This window comes from Danio rerio, chromosome 8, assembly GCF_052040795.2.
Source record: "Danio rerio strain M-AB ecotype USA chromosome 8, GRCz13ab, whole genome shotgun sequence".
Classification (NCBI taxonomy): Eukaryota; Metazoa; Chordata; class Actinopteri; order Cypriniformes; family Danionidae; genus Danio; species Danio rerio.
In genome coordinates, this window is record NC_141028.1 from 37,565,010 (window position 1) to 37,585,000 (window position 19,991).

Genomic DNA, 19,991 nt, shown 5'->3' on the forward strand with positions numbered 1-19,991 from the left:
AGGAACAATAAGAAAATATCTCTTCAGATCAACATTTAAAAGACAATTATATAGACAAACCTTTTTGAAGCTCACTCTGTTCAGAATTCAAAGATAATGGCTCATGAGGAGACTGAAAAACATAATCAAAACACAGAAAATAAAGCTAAAACAACTCAAGTGTGTGCTAAACAGACATTATTAAACATTATATTTAATACTACATACGGTTCAAAATATGCCAATTTTTAAAATAAAATCCAATATACCCTACCTTTGCTTTTTCATGTTTGTTACAGGAGAGAAGGTCAACTCCTCCACATGACACACTCTAAAATTACAATTGTATGTTGTGATATCGTGCAGAACAATGTTTTAAAATTAAACACAAGGTACTTTTTTTTATACAAGATTAAAATTGTAACTCTGCCAAATAAAAACAGTTCTGTCAACACATGAACACTGACTCCACAGAGTATGCATCACAAACTTTTCTGGACAGTGAAAACTGATACAGAAGAAACTAAATCATTGAAAAAATTCATTATGTTGGTTTAATAGTGCACAAAAAGTACACTGTACAGGAAACTGGCCCAAAACAATTATCTAATACTTTACTATTTGATAGTGTCAGGCCCGGATTAAGAACTCAAGAGGTCTGTATTAAAAAAAATAAGAATAGAATACATTTTTTTCAAAACAAATCTATAATATATTGCCCACATTTTTAAAATAAATTATATATATATATAGTCTACAAAGATTTAACTTATTTTTTAAGAAAATGAAAATTTTCTTATGAAAATGAAAATTGATGGTATAAGTACACTTGTTCAAGTTAACTGAAGCAGTACTAAAATATATATTTTAAAAGGTATTTATTACTATTCTCCACTGTGCTTTGCGAGAGCGCTTACTGAACAGCCCGTTCGTTGACATAAGACTGCCCAGGCACGAATGCAATGTGAGTGCAGGCCGTAGGGGGAGACGGAAGGGGGGAAAAGCATGCTTCAGCCTGGTTCATGGCAACTGTACAGTGCGAGTACGCCCTCAGACACACGATGAATCCAGTCTGCACTGCCATTAGCATCCTCCACCTGGTTAATGCTAGCTTGCACATAACATTACCATAACGTCTTCTATACTCTCATTCTCCTCATCATGGGTCTGTTTGAAGGAGTGAATACATGAAACATGCCTCAATAAAGATGCACCCTCTCCTCTTTTTCTCTTGTGATTGCCAAATCCACTTGTTCACTCATTTTGATCTACGGCAAATACTACACTACAGTCCGCTCAATTCAGTGCAGGTTATTTCAAAACTTACAAGCACTTCACCAATTAAAGCATGCTGTTTAGTTAAAAAAAGGAAAGAAGGAAAGGAAAAAATCTGCATGCTTTTTATACATGGTGACATTTTCTGACAATTTAAATACAATGATAATAATAATATATGATAGGGGTGTAACGATTTATCGTTGTACGATTTATTGCGATGCAAAAATGTCTCGATATGCATCGTGGCGTTATGACGATATGATTACGATATGACGTCCGTTTTCTCTTATTAGTTGAGCTGTTTGCACGTGAGCTACGTTCCACCTGCTGTCGCACGTGAGTTCAGATTGCAGCAGCAGTAATGTTAGCAAACCAAGATGAGTGGAGTTGAAATAGAGGATGGCCCATCCTCTCAAAATCAGACGTCTGGCAACATTTCGGTTGTACAGTAATTGCTTTAGACTCGTCCGCTTTTTGACACGCATACTGGGTCAAACATCCTAAGTTTTAAAGTCTTCACAGTGATTTACATACTTTGCACAGCGACAGGGATACCTCCTAATGGTGTTGAAAGAGTCACATACTGTATTTATAAGGTACAATTCACCCTAAAATATCATTCTGTCTTCATATGATGTATTGGCGGCCGCAAAATCACACATGACATGAGCTGACCGTGAGCTGTTGCTACAAAGGGCGGACTATGATAGACGCGTGCGTATGGCAAGCCGTTTTAACATTTAAACCTTTGATCTGACTATCCATAAATATATTTAGAGATATCTCTAATTATATTTTGACTAGTCATAATTATAATTCGACTAGTCAAAATATAATTAGAGATATCTCTAAATGAATTTAATTAAATATGAATTACATATATTTATGGATAGTCAGAACAAAGGTTTAAATGCTAAAACGGCTTGCCATACGCGCGCGTCTGCTTCAGTGAACAGAACCTGCAGGTTGTGACTAATAAAGTAGTAAACAACATTCAGTTTGTGGAACAGAGTGATCTTTTAGGAGCAGCGTGGGAAGTTTGAACAGCACTTAGCAGTGTAAATGAAACCGAAAACGTACACATTATTTAAACAATCATATCGATTTTAGAGTTATGATTACGACGAGCTAACCCTTTAAAGCTAAATTTGAGTACAGAGGTACACAAAAATGCACGTCAACATGATACACTTGATAGCGCCGACATCAGCGACGCCGAAGAAATAGTAAACCTGCCTAAACTGCTAAAAAGAGTCACGACTGTCCTGTGTAATGATAAGACGGCCACCCTGTCACTCATGCCCAACATGAAGACAGCCATCCATAAAAACCTCTCAGACAGATACACATAAGTTCAGGATTATCTTATAGAATTGCTGATTACCTGGAAATGTAGATTTTTTTTTGCACACACAAAAAACGCAAGTGACCAAGCAAAGCCTTAAGCTCTCACTGTTAAATTCAATTGAATAGAAAGCTTATTTTTTTGCACCTTTACTTAAATTGTTCCTTAATTTTGTCTCTGTCATTTCAATAATATTTTTTAAGAAGTTTTTAAATTGTTTTATTTTCCAGAGACAGGCCTGTTTAATATATTTTCTAAAAGAAGGTTCAGTTTAACAAGTTGAAACAAAAGAAATACATAAAAAATAGTTTACTTGGTAAAATTTGCATTTCAGTTAAATTTTCAATTTTTATTCCAAATATCGTGATACATATCGAATCGTGAACACTATATCGTGATACACATCGTATCGTGAGCTGAGTGTATCGTTACACCCCTAATATATGATATTGACTATTTGCTAAGAGGAAATGCCTAGTTTCTAAAAAAAATGTTTTTAAAGAGAGGGAGGCAACCTTTATTAAGACATGTGCAACCTATTAAATGCTCTTCAACAGAGCCATGAGGTAGGAGAATATGGGTGAAGTAGCGCTAGTTGTGGCAAATGATAATCGACAGGCTAACCAGGGTTTGGGAAAGGGCGACTAATAGTGGTGTAACGGATCCAAAATCTGCAGTTCGGATCACTCTACGTTTTTTGAGTTATGGATCGGACCATTTTTTGGATCAGCAAAAAAGGGAGGAGACAATTTGCTTTCCATTTATACAAAAATGTTACTGCATAAAACATTGCTTTTAACAAACAGAAAATAGAACCTGTAATTTTAATAAAAAATTAAAATCAGGAAATAACCAGCTAAAAAAAAGTATTCAATATGAAATATGATCTTTGCTACTGTTGCTGATAATGCAAAATATATAGAAATCTTGTACAACATATATTTATCTTCAATTAATGATTCAACAATTCACACATAAAACTTCATGTTTCATTATACTGTAGGTGTATTATATTTGAAAACCTATTCAATTACATAGTTTTGATGTTTGTTTGTCGCCATCTGTTGGTTACACAATGTAGTTGCTTTCACCAGCATCTTGTTTCATTAAACAGTGATTTTATTCTTACCATAATGAATGCATTAATGCAGGCTAAACAAACAGTGACAAAAAAACACCTTAATAGCCAAAAGCATTTATGTAGGTCCCACAACGTCATCATTATATTTTACAGGGAAGCCAAAATGCTTTCATTCATGCAATTTGAATGACACGGGAGGCGATCTCTCTGCGATTGTTATAAATGTTGGATTAACCTACAAGTTCAAAAAAAGTTATTAATCTACGGGTCACGCGCATTCCGAACCGTGGGTTGTGATCCGTATCGATCACGGATCAACAGTGATCCGTTACACCCCTAGTGACTAACGTCACAAATAAATAAATACAAATGAATTCTATTAAGATGTTGCTAACATTTGAAAATAACTTTATTATATATTTAAAATACCTATTTAGAGAAATAAGATAAACATCATCAAAACACACGAGGCACTTGTGACTTTATTTAACATTTGCATTATTTTAATTTTTTTTAAAATGTTTCCTAAAAATAAATGTATTTCCCATCTGATATCCAATGGGGAGAAAAAAAATAAGAATAAGTTCAGCAGACGGTATATTAGAACTCGAGTTGATGATCAATCGCGTCAAAACATGTTGCTGTGCATTACAAGCTACACCACTGGCGCTATTTAGTTATGTTGTCTCTGTCGGTCAGACATCACTTGTCTGACAAAATTTGTGTAAATGGCTTATTCCATCAATGTGTGTTATTAACCATTGGTTAATCAGGCCCTGGATAGTGTACAATCTTTAATAGTTTTAACTTTTCACTAATATGGAAATCATTAATATTAGCATTTTTTAGACTCTTAAATTAAACATTAACATTTTAAAGTGTGGTTTTCAATTAGGACATTTCTTTTTATTATTATTATTATTTAAATGTTATTTGTTGACATTTATAATGTCTTGTCATCAAATCATCATTTTGTGTTAAATTAAACTCCTTTTTGCATCTTAACATTTTATACACTATGCTTATAATGAAACAATAACTGGGGACTACCTGCAGTAAGAAAAAACATGTACAAAACTTTGGTACCTTTGATGTCACTGATGTACCTCCACGTAAGCATGTCTTTATCCTTCCCCAACCTCACATGATGAGCAGCATCTTTCAAAGGATTTAATCCTCTGCTTTGACTCTTACCACCATTCATTCACTGTTAAAATATTATATAAGGTTAAACTTCACAGTTTATAATATCAATACAATACCACATATGCAAAGCAGTATTAATATATGTGACGTAGTGTAAAATTCTCTAAAGAAGACCAAAACAGAAAATAGTAATATAGTTATCAAATTTCATAATACAGTTATCACATTTCAAACCATTTAACAAAATATAAGTTAGTAGTGCACTATTTTGACAATTTGATCAAATAAAGTTATTTAACTTGGGTAAGTTAACCTCTTTTCATAATAAAAGTTCATTTATTCAAATGTACAGTTTAACTGAACACAAGTTTATCACAAAAAAACATTAGAAAAAATAAAACCACACATTTACATTACTAAATTCAAACATTTTGTTCAATCATGCTTAATAATTCAAGTTTAGTAAATTGTTTCTACGTCATATTTATGTTTAATATACCTTGTTACCATGTTATTTATACCATATTCGAATGGTCATTGCTTCTCACATAAAAGTATGTGTAGAAAAAAAATCACAGTTACATAGTGCATCTATCATAACGTTACATCTCATGGAATCAGACGGCGAATTGTTTACCGCGGAGGAGTGAGCTCTGCCCGGTTCTGGGTTAAATCGACACCGGCGCTTCCGAGCCAGATACAGGTCGAGCGCGTGCTATTATTAGCAAATACACATTTTGAAGAACTACGTCTGATGCTGCCATTACAAACACCTATTTCTAACGTTTATTTGTTCTCATCTTCTGTTCCCAGTCACTAATTATTATTGTCTAAAACAGTACGCGCCGGATATAAATATATAAATAAACTTGCTATTTTGAATAACAAGTGGAATAATACAGTACATATAATAATAAATAATTGATAGATTAGATTAGTAAATAGATTACATTGCGACTGCTGCAATTTGCGCTTTAATGTTTAGCTGGTCAACTGTATGGTATGGAAATGTTACATACCTACTATATGAACCCGTCTCATACAGCTGCCATTGCAAGGCTCAGACACTTTGTAGAGAGGAATTTAACACAACTGCCTCTAGGAGTCGCCAATGGAAATAAAACAGACACGCACAAAAAATGTGCGTACGCCTGCCAGAAAGCAGCCGTGAAGCTGCGCACATTCCCACGTTCAGTTCATCGTTAGTAAATCCAAACGTGAGCGATTCTGAGCGTGAAACCTGGCGTACGCAAAGTTTTTGTGCGTACGCAGCGTTGATACATGAGGCCCCAGATCTACACACACATTACCGTTTTTTAGTCAAAGTAAGGACCAGTTCTACACACACATTACCGGTTTTTAGGCAACGTGGGGATCAGATCAGCACCCTTACTAATATTAAATTTTAAACCTCAATCAAGTAATTTGACAGTAAACTGCTTTAGAATTTTCATTTGAAGAGCAGGTCAGTTTATAAAAAATGTAATTTGAATACAGAAGGAACCTCAAGATCCAAACAGGAAATGGTCCAGAATAGATTTAATAAATGTTATATTTATTATAAATAATTTCCACAAAACCTTTAAACACAAAAAAAACAGTAAACACAAAATCCATGAAACTCTCTTGCTTGTCTAAAAGCAGTTCTCATTGGGTATAACAAGCTTCCACATAACTCTTCCATGTCTGCGTGCACATTTAGTTAAGTGCAATAGCAAATAATATTAAACGGTTAGTTCACCTCAAAATGAAGATTCTTTTATTAATTCCTCTCCTTCAAATTGTTTCAATCCCTTGCTGTCTATGGAGGATGAGGAGTTCTTGCACTTCATCTAAGTTATCTTCCTTTGAGTCTGAAGAAGAATGAAGGTCTCAGGGGATTAGAGTGAGATGAGGGCAAGTAATTAATAATATAATGTACATTTTTGGGTAAACTCTTAAAACCCACCAGTATGTTCTATTTCTGTTTCTGTCGTATTTTAACTATTTGAAAAAAAAAACATTAAAAATATTTTAAAATATATTAATAAAGAACTGAACCCCACAAATGCAAAGAGACCTTCATCATATAACCAAGCCACCAAAACTCCAAATAGACATCATTTGTTAAGCATTAACTCTACATTAATAGTAAGCAGTTTATAAACACAGCTAGATGCTCTATTGTTGACTTATAAGCATGTGTAATGTGCTCAATTTTTGTGTTTTCATACTTTGTTTATAATTCATTTTTCATAACTAAATGAAGTATTGCATTATTTACAAACTGTCTAAGAATAATTGGTGTTTTTTAAGATCATTAAGAATGAGTAAATAAATGATTAAAAAACTATATAAATGAACATTTATACATTTACTATTCAGGCATATAATCAGGGCTAAAAAAAAAAGAAAAAAAAAAAGAAAATCCAATCGGTTCACTCTACACACAGCCCCACTCCTTGGTATCGAGCTCAGGCCCGGCCCTACATTTAGATGTTGTATAATATGAAATAGCAGTAAAAATTATGAAAATTGTTATGAAATAGTTTTTCAGTCATGTAGCCTAATACAAATATTTAGTACACTGCACAGTGCAATTATTATTTAAATTTATTATATCCATTATTATTAATATTAGTAAAATCTTTTTAAAAAATTTACTTTAGGCTATACTGCTATTTGCTCATGCAAAATTAAACACCAGAAAATATATCGTAGGCCTATATTAAGAGCTAAATTACAGTTAGCATCATAATTAGTTCAATTATGTGCTGTAGGCTATTGATTGACCAACACCCCCTGTATACAGTTTACACACTGCAGGTCTACTGTTCTGATGTGTATTTTGAAATTCTTGTTTTAAATGACAGTAAGACATGCTATATTTAGTTTTTATAGTAAAATATACATTATAATCCAGTACAAAGTAAAATAATATTTATTAGTGGCCTATTGGCAGCGTATAGCCGTTAAGCTTATAGTCTAAGCATGTAATTTATTTATTATTAACATAAATTACAAACTAGCATCCTTATGATTTTATTTCGTTTCTGTATATTTTTATCAAACGAAAAATGCAATGATTTATACTTTGGTTTTAATTTTATTAGAAATTTAATAGCCGTTTAGGCAACACTACTTCTACATGTCATTGGCTCTAATTGCCTTTTTTACAGATAACCTATTTACAAAGATTTTTATTAAACAAGTGCACTACCACAAGATATTTTTGTAGGTGTAAAAATCTAAAAAGTATCATTATCATATTCTTGCCTTATTCATCTTTAATATAAATATAAAATTTAACACATTCATTGATTAAACTAGGGATGCTAACGATTACTTTATTTTATTACTTTTTTATTTTATTATTAAACGATTGATTTATTGTCGGTAACCCTTTAAAACCGATAGACCTTATCGATGACCGATTAAGCATGGGCATTTAATAAGTTATGCTTTGCTCTTTGAGATGCGTCCACGATTTCACACATTACATAATCAAGTGTGCGCAGTTTAGGCTACGTTACCCTATGGAGTCGTGCACTCTCTTGACTTTGCATATTGGTTATGCACATATTGGTCATACCTATTATGCTCAGATCTCGTTTATCCGCTGGTGCTGCCATTAATCCGCTGGTCAAGTAATCAAAAAGTAGGCTACATGACGTTTAATTATGGGCAGGTTATTAAGACCAAACATTGGTTGTGCAAACTGTATTACGTTCTCTAAAATTTTAAAGTGTTTTAAGCTACATTATCTTTTATAGACTGGCATAGGCCTAAATACGCATCACGGCCAGACATTTATAGTTTATATAAAAACGAGCGTCACCGTCGCATTTGTTCACATGCTTTAAATTAATGCTTTTTGTCTCCCAAAAATAATATAATAAAGAGAACGATAAAATAACATTATTAACCGTTTAACTGTAAACATTTCTGTTCAGAACGATTAAAGTTGATCTTTTTTTTTCGGTTTTCGTTTCTGTTCCTGAAAAATGTCATTTGATTCTGTTTTTTGTTTCCGTTCCTTGAACCGGTTTGAAGCCCTGCATATAATACGTTTTTCTGCATGTTAAATAATGCTTTATTAACTCAACTTCATGTAGTTTTGAGATCTAATCTAAAGTGAGGAATATTGATGCTTTAAAAATCCCTTATAAATGACAATTAAAGGCTCAGAATCATTCATTTATTCATTTATTTTCATTTTGGTTTTCTCTCTTTATTAATTCGGGGTCGCAACAGCGGATTGAACCACCAACTTATCCAGCATGTTTTTATGCAGCGGATGCCCTTCCAGCTGCAACCCATCCCTGGGACACATCCATACACATACACACTCATTTACTACGGACCATTTTAGGCTACCCAATTCACCTGTACCGCATGTAGGAGCACCTGGAGGAAACCCACACCAACACAGGGAGAACATGCAAACTTTACACAGAAATGCCAACTGACCCAGCCAGGGCTCGAACCAGCGACCTTCTTGCTGTGAGGTGACAGCACTACCTACTGTGTATCAAATAAACAATAAGTATTTGCAATCGTACCTAAACAAATACAATTACTGTAAATTTTAAACATTGCTGAATAACAGGAGTGTCGAAATACAACATCATTTGATAAAACAACAATATAATAATTTAACAATACATTACGTGTAAAGCAATTTTATATTTAGACAAGATTGCAATGATTTACTTTTCATTTGATACAGTTTCATTTGAGCATCTTGTAATAAGTAGAAATTAATAGTCATTTTTTCCCTGTATATAATGTAACTGAGCCTTATATTGTCATTTATAATGGATTTATAAAGCATGAATAGCCCTCGCTTTAGATTAGATCACAAAACTGCATGAAGTTGAGTTCATAAAGCATTTATTAACATACTAAACAACTTATTATATGCCTGAATAATAAGAATTATCAATGTTATTTTGAATAGTTTATTAATCATTTACTTGCACATTCTGAATTATCTAAAAAAAAAAACACCTACTACTTTTAAATATCTGGTTTGTTAATGATGTATTTTTCATTACTAAATTAAGTATTGCATTATTTACCAAGTATGAAAACAATCATTAAGCACATTATAATTGTGCTTATAAGTCAATAATATTTGTAATTTATATTTATAAATATAATTTATAAACTGCTTACTAATGTCTATTAATGTAGAGTTAATGCTTAACAAACGTTCAACTAACTATTTGCTAATGTTTCATAAATAATTCATTGTGTGCAGTTATTATAGTGTTACCCAACATTTATATATCTTATTAATCAGGCATATAGTAATGGTTACTCTGTCTAATAATAAATGCTTTATAAACTCAACTTCATGCAGTTTTGTGAGCTAATCTAAAGTGAGGACTATTGATGCTTTATAAATCCCTTATAAATGAAAATTAAAATCTCAGCTATATTCTACACAGAAAAAAAGAAATAAATTAAAAGGGGGAGTGATTTATAGCTTTATATATATATATACATATATATATATGGTGAAGCAGTGGCGCGGTAGGTAGTGCTGTCGCCTCACAGCAAGAAGGTCGCTGGGTCACTGGTTTGAACCTCGGCTCAGTTGGCATTTCTGTGAGAAGTTTGCATGTTCTCCCTGCATTCGTGTGGGTTTCCTCCGGGTGCAAAGGCACAGTCCAAAGACATGCTACAGGTGAATTGGGAAGGCTAAATTGTCCCTAGTGTATGAGTGTGACAGGCCCATATGACAGGCTGGCCGGAAGGTGTAAAAAAGTCGTTATCATATGGACAAGTCTAAAACTGAAGGACTTGTTCCAAAAAGAGCCGACCCCGCAATCATACGGGACTAAGGCCAAAGAAGATATATATATATATTTTTTTTTTCCATTAATTTCAAGATACACAAATGAAACTATCTAATGAAAAATAAATCTTTGCAATCTTATCAAAATATAAAATTACTGTACAGTGCAAACATCACAGAAACACTGAAATGAATCTTGTCATATTGTTAATTGTTGTTTTGAAATGATGTTGTATTTTTATTTTGCAACGTTTAAACTTTACAGAATTTTTTAAATAAGATTGCAAAGATTTATTGTTCATTAGATACTGAGCCTTAAATTGACATTTATAAGGGATTTATCAACTATAAACAGTCCTTAGGTCACAAAACTGCATGAAGTTGTGTTATTATAGCATTTACTAACACACATGGTTACAATTACTATATGCCTGAATATAACATGTATAAATGCTCATTTGAATAGTTTATTAATCATTTAATAACTCATTCTGAATTATCTTAAAAACCACCAACTACTCTTATATACAAATAGTTTGTAAATAATGCAATACATAATATAGTAATGAAAAATGAATCAGTAACAAAGCATGAAAATACAATTAAGTCAAGTCAAGAATACAGCGTTTGAAACTGTATTTATAAACTGCTTCCTAAAGTCTATTAATGTAGAGTTAGTGCTAAACTAATGATGTATAGTGTATACTTACTATAAAAGTGTTATTCAGATTTTTTATCTAAAGAGCCAAGACTCAGTTTTTAATATAAAAATCCAAAGCTGACCAATCTCTGGTTTTTAGAGCCAATGGTTCAGCTTTCACCACAGCATGTACTTCCTGTTTGCTCCAGGATCTTCTCTTTATGGGACCTATGGGTGGTTAAAATATAAAAAAGTGGTTTTAGTTGCATAAATGTTCAGTCATTTTTACAACATGTGCTGTTATGTTAGTTTAATATTGTGATAGAAAATGCTAGAAAAATATGTCTTGCCTATTATTAAAAATACTTAAGATGGAGATGGATTAAAAAATACTTCCTATTAACTTCAAATCTGGTTAATGGGGTTACACTTTATTCCATAGTCCAGTTTAGACATTCTTCTAACTATGCGTAACTCTGCAACTACGTTAATTATCTCACCGTAAAGTATTATGTATTAGAGTATTTCAATAAGACTAACGCTCATCTGATTATCAGTAGAGTATTAGCAGACTGTTAGCTCAAGTTTAGCTCAAAACACTACACTGTAACAGATATCTGTTCATTACCAGTTCCTGTATTTTGTGATTTACAAGTGTTTTTTGTTTGTTTGTTTTTTTGTGGTGGTGAATTGCATTATGGGATGTTGATCTCTGCTCTGTGCACTTTTGATGTTGAAAATTCAACTCTACAGTTTAACAAAGTGACTTTTACTGACATTTTAGTAGTTTGAAATAATATAATGTATAAGAAATAATATATAGAGATAAATAAGTCTTTAGAATAACAGAAAATGTACCGGCAGTTTATTACAAGGTTTCTGTAGCATAATATACAACAACAACCCAAACAAAAAGTCACTTTTTTTTACTTTTTAAGATTAAAAGTTGTTGGAAGAAAGATCAAGATCCCATAATGCAATTCAAAAGCAGAAACAAACAGATTTCATAAAAACAAATTATGAAAAACTGCTAATTTAATTATTATTACTTATTTTTATTAATTTTAGAGTGTAGAGTATTAGCTGACAGTTAAGGTTACCTCAATAAAACCAACTCTCATTGGTCTCAGTAAATAGTACAGCAGACTGTTAGGTTACGCTCAAAATTAGTACAATATGACTAATTCTTATATAAATTTAGTAGAGCATTAGCAGTGTTGATTCTAACAGACAGTCTAATACTGTTAGTTGACAAGTAGTTGCAGTTACTTGTAGTTAGTAGTAGTAGTAAAGTAAATTATCAAAATAAAGTGTAACCAGATATGCAATTAGTATATTTTTTCAAAGTATTTAGCAATATTGTTTAACTAACATGAAATGAGACATCAAGTGCAACTGTACTGAAATCATCATGGAAGTAATGTGCTTCTGTCCAGTTTTACCCTACATGTTATGTAAATGAGCTTGTGCATTTGGACTTGTACAATAAAACAAGTCAGTCACAAATTAACTTTAATGATCATACCTCTCTTTTTTGTGAATGCTGGGTCTGCATCACTATCTTCACAGACACTGTACCATGGTGATGATACTTGAGGGGACTCTGAAAGTAAAAATCAAGTCTGAGAGTTGACTTCTCTGCATAAAGCTTACCAAAATATTTATTTGATTTTGTGTTGTTCTTTTTAATGGGTAAAAGCGTGTGATGGTAGCTTAAAAATAGTTTTCAAACATAGCACATACATATCATGATAAAAATAAACATTCTGAAAAAAGAAAAATTCTGATCAGAAAAATAAATAATATTTTTACCTTTTAGATTGGACTTCACCTCCTCCAAAATCAAGATCCACTGTAACTTTCTCTGAATGTAAAAACCCACACAAAAATACATCATTTAAAACAATATGGTATATGTTTGCAAATACAAATGTGTATATAACATCCAGAAAATCTGGCACTGTATTACATGTTTGTGTGTAAACCCACGATTTGATCAAGATTCCCCCCTTTAAAATCTGCCGAGCGTCTGTTTTCAAGTCCCAGAAAAACTGAGTTGTGGGAACAGAGCAGTTCTCTTCTGCAGTCATACAGTCATAACACACACATACATATGAAGAGTTTGGTTGCAAAATGCGATAAACGGCATTTTTTGACATTTGGATTTTATTATTGGAAATCACTGTTCAGATGTACACTGTTAGACATTTCTGTAAATTACACAGTTATTTACTGTATTTCACCCAGTATAATACTGCAAATTCCTTTTACAGTAAATAACTGTATTTACCGTTGCATTATGGGAATTTAGAGTGACGTCGAACAACATATACAGCGATGTACTGTATTTGTAAAAAATCGTGTATACTACTGTATTTTCCGCAACTGCTTTTGTGCCACCTGGCAGCATTTTGGCATTCTCCACAACAGGATTACTTTTGTTTGAGGACCGGAGGAGCGGCGAAATTCCATAGGACATCTATTAAAATGCCTGAAGAACTAACTTAACATTACTGCATTATCAAACTATGGTAAGCTAAGTTAGTATTTCATTTCACCAACTTTTTTGTGAGTTTATTGAAATTTATTAATTTATTTATTTAATTTATTGAAAACGAGTGAACGAGTAAGTTAAAATTGGCTAATATAACGTTAATATTTTCTGGTGTGGAGTTAACTCGGCTGATGAGAAATGAGACGTTTACAAGTGATTTATTTATCCATTTTATAACTTAAATGACTTATCTTGCGATTTAAATAGGAACCAGTGTTGCCGCGGATTTTGCCCGAGGGGGGAACCTTTGATGCTGACAGCACGGAGGACATAAAAACAAACACAACTGAATGATTATTTTGACGGACCAACAAATACTCAGGTAAGGTTAAAATGACAACACTCGGAGTTGTTTTGAGCATCTCAGTGATTAACCATGTAACGAAAAGCGTTTGCTTGGCGACATTCCATGAAGCAATCCTGAGCCTTGAGTCTTCAAAGTGTTTAACGTTAACATAATATTACGCTAACGTTGACGTTAAGCGTTTTCTCCTTATAGAAATTCATTATAAGAAAACTTGTTTTACAGAGCTTAGATTACCCCGACAACAGGAGAAAACAAATTTATTAAAAAAACAAATACTCACACTAAACGCTTTCTGCTATCAAAAGAACGAGCTGTTACTCAGCGTCAAACAAAATATTACGTCAAGCTGGGTGGGAAACTCCTAGCGTTATTATTCACTTATCTTCTGAAGGAGAGCTCGTTTTTTTTACAGCATAAAGTGTTAATTATAAGTGAAGTTTGATATAAATTTGTTCTCTCCCGATGGTTGTTAAGGTGTGTCACGTTAAGCTGTTTCCTTACAATGCATGGGGAGAAATCTACGACAGCACTTATTTATTTATTTTATTTTTTTTGAAAGTAAACTTCAGTGACTGGAATTTAGTTTACTGCAGTCGTTGAGGTAAGCCCAATTTACGCAATTTCTTTGTAACGGACTTATGTGGGATAGAAAGTCCTTAAAAGCATACTTTTCGTTTCAGATCAGGTTTATCATACACATACACATACATACAGTAGCTTACATTAACCATTTGTTGAGAATAATCATAAATAGCATCGCATGTTAGTGTAGATTATACATCATTATATATGTATTTTTATAGTTGTTGTTTTAGATTTCATTTGAGGGTTACTCTTTTTTTTTTAATTAATGTATAAATTATATAGGCTTATTTGGTCTAAATGTAACTTTTTTTAAGTGAACAGTTTATTATTATTATTTACCTTACAAGTACAAAGAGCACTTTAACATTTTAACATTTAAATTAACATGGTGTGTGTTTTTTATGTCTTTTTTTAGATGTGAACCAGCACTACTGTAATACAGTTCTTGGCTAAAAAAGGAAATATCATTTTGAAGGACATCTTGATCATCCCAGTTTGTGCTTTAAAAAAATTTGAGGTAAAAAAGACATTGTGTTGTAGAGGTTTTGGGGGTAGTGTTATGTATAGCTGTAAGCATTGTAGTCACCGCACCCCCAACTTTAAGACCTTTTGTGCCCATGCAAAAAGTCATAGAAACTCTGCTAACTACAGGTTTTCATGTGGCATAGAAGACTGTCCTGGCAACTTTAGGACATTTTCTGCATTAAAGTCTCACATGTACAGACGTCACACACCTGCTGTGTCTCAGAGACAAGACATATGTCAACATAGTGGTAACAGCCACTGCAGCATTCAAGGATGCGATTATGTGGCCGATGATGTTTCCTTATTGTGTGTCCATTTAAGATTGCACATAAGAAATGGAAAAAAAGTGGCCTGTCCTTTTGAGGGATGCTCAAAATATTTTAGAGTGAGATCATCCTTTGCTACCCACATATCTAGAAAACACAGGCAATCATTTGTAGCTGAGCCACAAGCATCACATCGTACTGATAGCCAAGTCCAAGACATTCAACTCCAAGATGAGACTGTTTACCTATCTCTTGATAGTCATGAAATAAACCCAGATTTAAACCCTGACACATTTCTTAAAAATCTGGCATTGTTTTATTTAAAACTACAGGCCAAATTGCTTTTGCCAGCAACAACAATACAGTGCATTGCTGAGGAATTTCAAGAGGTCCACAGCACTGGAATGAAGTTAGTGCTTAAAAAAGTACAGCAGAAATTAATAGAACTACACCTTACTGAGGTTGAAATACAGAAAATTTGTAAAGAAGTTGAACAGGAAGATCTTTTAACTATTTGCAACGAAGGTGTCTTGAGATCAGACAGAACCAGGAAAACATATTTCAAAGAAAATTTTGATTATGTTGCTCCTGCTCAGATTTATCTAGGTACAGATACCAGTGGGAAGGAACGCTTTTTTCAGTATGTTCCTGTGAAGGAAACACTTGCTGCTCTGTTTAGGCAATCCACAGTAATAGCCCAGCATACACAGTCAAAGCTTGATGGATCTAGTGGCATGGTTCTAAATGATGTCAGTGATGGCAATAACTTTAAACAAAATGTCATTTTACAAGAATCAGCATCTTCTGTGTCAGTTATCCTGTACTTGGATGCATTTGAAGTAGCCAACCCACTAGGCTCTGGTAAAAAAAAACACAAAATCATGGCCATGTACATGACACTTGGGGAAATATTACCACATAATCGATCCACTGTTGACCCAGCCCAGCTTGTTTTGTTATGCAGAGAGCAGGATTTTAAATATTTTGGTCAGGATATGATATTCTCCCGTCTAATTGCTGACCTTAAAGATTTAGAAGATTCAGGCTTTCAGTTGGAAGACGGAAAGTATCTTAAGGCGTCACTGATCGCCATCTGTGGTGATAATCTTGGTTCCCACTCTGTTGGTGGATTTTCAGAAAACTTCAGCAGTAGCAAAAACTTTTGTAGGTACTGTTTGATTGAAAGAGAGACATTTTTAAAATCCCCACTTGTATTTGGTCTTCAACGTACACCTGAAAATTATAACAACAGTGTTCAACTATTGACTTCTGACCAGGTTTTAATAGATGGAATAAAATTTGATTCAAGCTTCAATTTATTAAAATCTTTTCATGTGTGCTGTGGCCTTCCACCGTGTCTTGGCCATGACTTATTTGAGGGAGTAGTGGCGACTGACTTGGCCCTCTATATTGAACATTTGATAAAAGATGAAAAACATTTCACATATGACCAAGTAAATCAGGCTATCGCACAGACAAAACTTCTAAGTAATGACTCGCGCAACAAACCTTGTGAGATTAAGGAAAATGCTAAAAAGCTCAGTGGTTCAGCCACACAGAATTGGTGCCTCCTACGGCTATTGCCAGTTTATGTTGGTAGATGGATCAAAGGTCCTATTGAAAGTGAGGTTTGGCAGTTGTGCCTTAAACTCAGGGAAATAACTGAATTAGTCTGTGCTCCGAAAATTCATCAGAATGAGGTTGCTTATCTTAAAGTTTTATTAGAGGAATATGTATATTTGCGCAACAGCCTGTTTCCTAACCACCCTCTGAAACCAAAACATCACTATGTGTTGCATTATCCTGACCTTATCATTAAATTTGGGCCACTGATACGCTTGTGGACCCTAAGGTTCGAGAGCAAACACTCTTATTTCAAAGAGTGTGCCAGAAAACTTCACAATTTTTTACACTTAAGTAAAACCCTGGCAGAAAGACACCAGCTACTTCAAGCATACCTAGGATGTGGTCAGTTATTTCCACTTTCTATTCAGATTGCTGGTGAAGCAAATGAAATTGATGAACGGTCTTACAACAGCAACATACAGAAATTGTTAAAGACAGTTGGTATCGATAAACAAAAAACCTTAGAGGTTTCAGCAGTGACTTACAAAGGCACAAAGTACACCAAAGGCCTTGTTGTTGTTTTAAAACATACCGGTGACACAATAATCTTTGGAAAAATATCACTCATTCTTGCTGATGAGAAACGGGTGCACTTTGTTGTTTTGGTACATCATTCACTTCAGTTAGTTGATCTTGGGGTCTACTACCTATGTATGTCAGATAATGAATATGCATACATAAATGTGGATGAGTTACAAGATTATTATCCTTTGCCAGTGTACAACATCTTAGACCTTCCAGCTGTTTGCTTGCATCACTCGGTGTGTTCTTCAGTGTAGATATGGATGTCGAATGCATTCAGGAACTTCAAAGACTGCTACCTGAATTGGACTATGAAAAGCTGATGGTCATCACTGAACATCTTTCTTCAGTTGTTGGAGTCACAAAGAAAGAGGACCTTGCCTTTATTGAGAAAGATGACTTCAAGACTTTTTTAACACCAATACAGTGTCGTAAAGTCATCCAGGCCTTTAAACAAAAAGGTATGAAAGCACATATAATGTAAAAATAAGATATTTTAGGCATCTCCAGTCCTAGGGATCCACCTCCCAGAATGTTTTAGATTTCTCCCTATTCAATATGCTGAAGAGTTGAGTCCAGGCTCAAGTTCCAGGCTTTAATAAGATATCTAAAACATTATTCGGGTGGTTTATATTGGTGTTATATAGTTAAAGTATTTGAGAATCTCAAGTTCTCTTATATTTAAATAGCACATGCAGTGAATGGAATTGCCTTGTAAATATTTGAAACTGTATTCCTTCTTTTTAAAGGACTGAATGATAGTCGAGAGGCTGATGTCAGCTGTGTGCAGAATGAACAGACAAGGCCTTCGTCATCCATGGACACAAGACTTACTGATGGACATGCTAAATTAACACCACCTCAAGCACAATACCACTTTCCTGGATCATCTTTGACAAAAACCCAAAACTCATGGATTAGCCAGTTTGAGATTCCTTGGGACAAGATGCCTGCTTCACTGTCACAGGCACTATTAAGAGGACAGAGAGCTCACCCGGCAGACAGAAGACTCATGGTAAGAATTGTAGTGGCTGCAATGCAGAAACACTGTACAAATCCAAACAGAGCTGGCTGTATAGAGATAGCAAAAATGATTGTGTCAAAATATCCTGCAACTTTTTTAGACAAAACTGAGCAAGGTGAACAGTTGGGTATGGGTTACTTTTCACTTGTTAATCAACTCAAAACAAGAGTTGAACATGTTAATCGCAACAATGTTAGTGACCGAATACGGAGACCACCTACAATGAAAAATGCTAGCAATGCTACTATCACCAAAACTGTAAGGTGTAAAGTAGACAGCTATGGCTGCACCAACTGGCAGCCAAAAGCTTTCCCAGATGGAGAAACCGTCGACTCCTTGGAAGACAGACGAAAAAATATGGTTGCCATTTATCAGTCAACTGGCCCTAGAGCTGCAGACATGCCAGATATTGACAATTCAATGAATTTGACTTACATTCATCAACGTCAAATGATAAACAGCTGCCCTCCCCCTAGTATAGATTTGATTAAAGAACAGTGGCCTTTTCTTTTTACTAAAAGAGGACTCTGTGCACATTTCAAAACTCTCACAGATGTTGATATTTGTGATCGAGTAGGGGAGGCCCTTCAAAACAAGGGGAAGAGGATCATACATTTCTTCCAAAGACAGACTCAGAACAGAGAGATTCGGGGTATTTTACAGGACATCGACACAACAGTCACACAGCAGAGCCAGACTGGCATAGCAGCAATTCTTATTTTGATTAAGTATTTCCTTGAAAAAGATGACTCCATTTTCATCTTGGCTGATGTAAGTAGGCAAATAGTCTTGTAATTAGATGTGAAAATGTGTTATCTATTCTATTTTAAGTATGTTGGCTTTTTGTGTGTGTTTTATAAGCAAACGGCAACAAAAACATCCATTGAGAAAGACATGAACTTGCCAGCCACTCCAAGGCTGATAATGCTTGGTAAGAGAAGAGTTTCTTTACATTTTTAGAATAGTTGGTTTTCTGTTTGGATATGCTTTTTAAAAGTGCTCTTTGTACTTGTTTTTTTTAGGGCACACTTTCCTCTCTTCGACCAAATGGATGGTGAGCATCGAGGGAAAGGTGGCCTACGTTTTGGATGAACATTTAGGATTTGCAGATGCCCTTTCTGTATTCTTTGCTTGTTTCTATGTTTTTAACTTGGAATACCAGGAGCCAGCCTGTGCGACACTGGAATTTATCCAACGGTAAGTGCACCTTTTTATTTCTCAATATATTGCTGTTATTTCAAAGGTATTTTTTACATGTTTAGTTTGTAGTTGCCAGATGAATTATATTTATATATATATATATATATATATATATATATATATATATATAT

The 19,991-nt window shown here is 33.9% G+C and overlaps 2 protein-coding genes and 1 long non-coding RNA gene across 10 annotated transcripts in view; 2 read left to right on the plus strand and 1 right to left on the minus strand.

Moving 5' to 3' along the window:
• LOC147842742 (uncharacterized) overlaps positions 1-19,991 on the plus strand; it is a 103,360-nt gene that overhangs the window by 66,054 nt on the left and 17,315 nt on the right. The gene's annotated exons all lie outside the window — the stretch shown is intronic.
• The window catches only part of LOC147842743 (uncharacterized), a 227,523-nt gene that overhangs the window by 20,680 nt on the left and 186,852 nt on the right, over positions 1-19,991 (minus strand). For 3 of the 7 annotated variants that reach the window (XM_087265075.1, XM_088651082.1, XM_087265076.1), the window contains exons 8-14: positions 13,064-13,115; positions 12,777-12,854; positions 11,395-11,479; positions 6,571-6,682; positions 4,770-4,890; positions 254-310; positions 61-112 (exon numbers count right to left, since the gene is read on the minus strand). The exons of 1 other annotated variant lie outside the window; for it this stretch is intronic. The gene's annotated coding sequence lies outside the window, so the exon portion shown is untranslated. Of the gene's footprint in view, positions 1-60; positions 113-253; positions 311-4,769; positions 4,892-6,570; positions 6,683-6,777; positions 6,813-11,321; positions 11,480-12,776; positions 12,855-13,063; positions 13,116-19,991 lie in introns of those variants that run through there. 3 more of the 7 variants (XM_087265091.1, XM_087265077.1, XM_087265088.1) reach the window with 3 other exon arrangements.
• The window catches only part of LOC147842744 (uncharacterized), a 7,733-nt gene continuing 2,215 nt past the window's right edge, over positions 14,474-19,991 (plus strand). The window contains exons 1-6 of one of the 2 annotated variants that reach the window (XM_087264895.1): positions 14,474-14,713; positions 15,113-15,214; positions 17,894-18,097; positions 18,386-18,651; positions 19,522-19,591; positions 19,683-19,857. In XM_087264895.1, coding sequence (XP_087121021.1) covers positions 17,896-18,097; positions 18,386-18,651; positions 19,522-19,591; positions 19,683-19,857 — 713 coding nt within the window. In that variant the 5' untranslated portion in view covers positions 14,474-14,713; positions 15,113-15,214; positions 17,894-17,895. Of the gene's footprint in view, positions 14,714-15,112; positions 15,215-17,893; positions 18,098-18,385; positions 19,432-19,521; positions 19,592-19,682; positions 19,858-19,991 lie in introns of those variants that run through there. The other variant, XM_087264894.1, reaches the window with a different exon arrangement.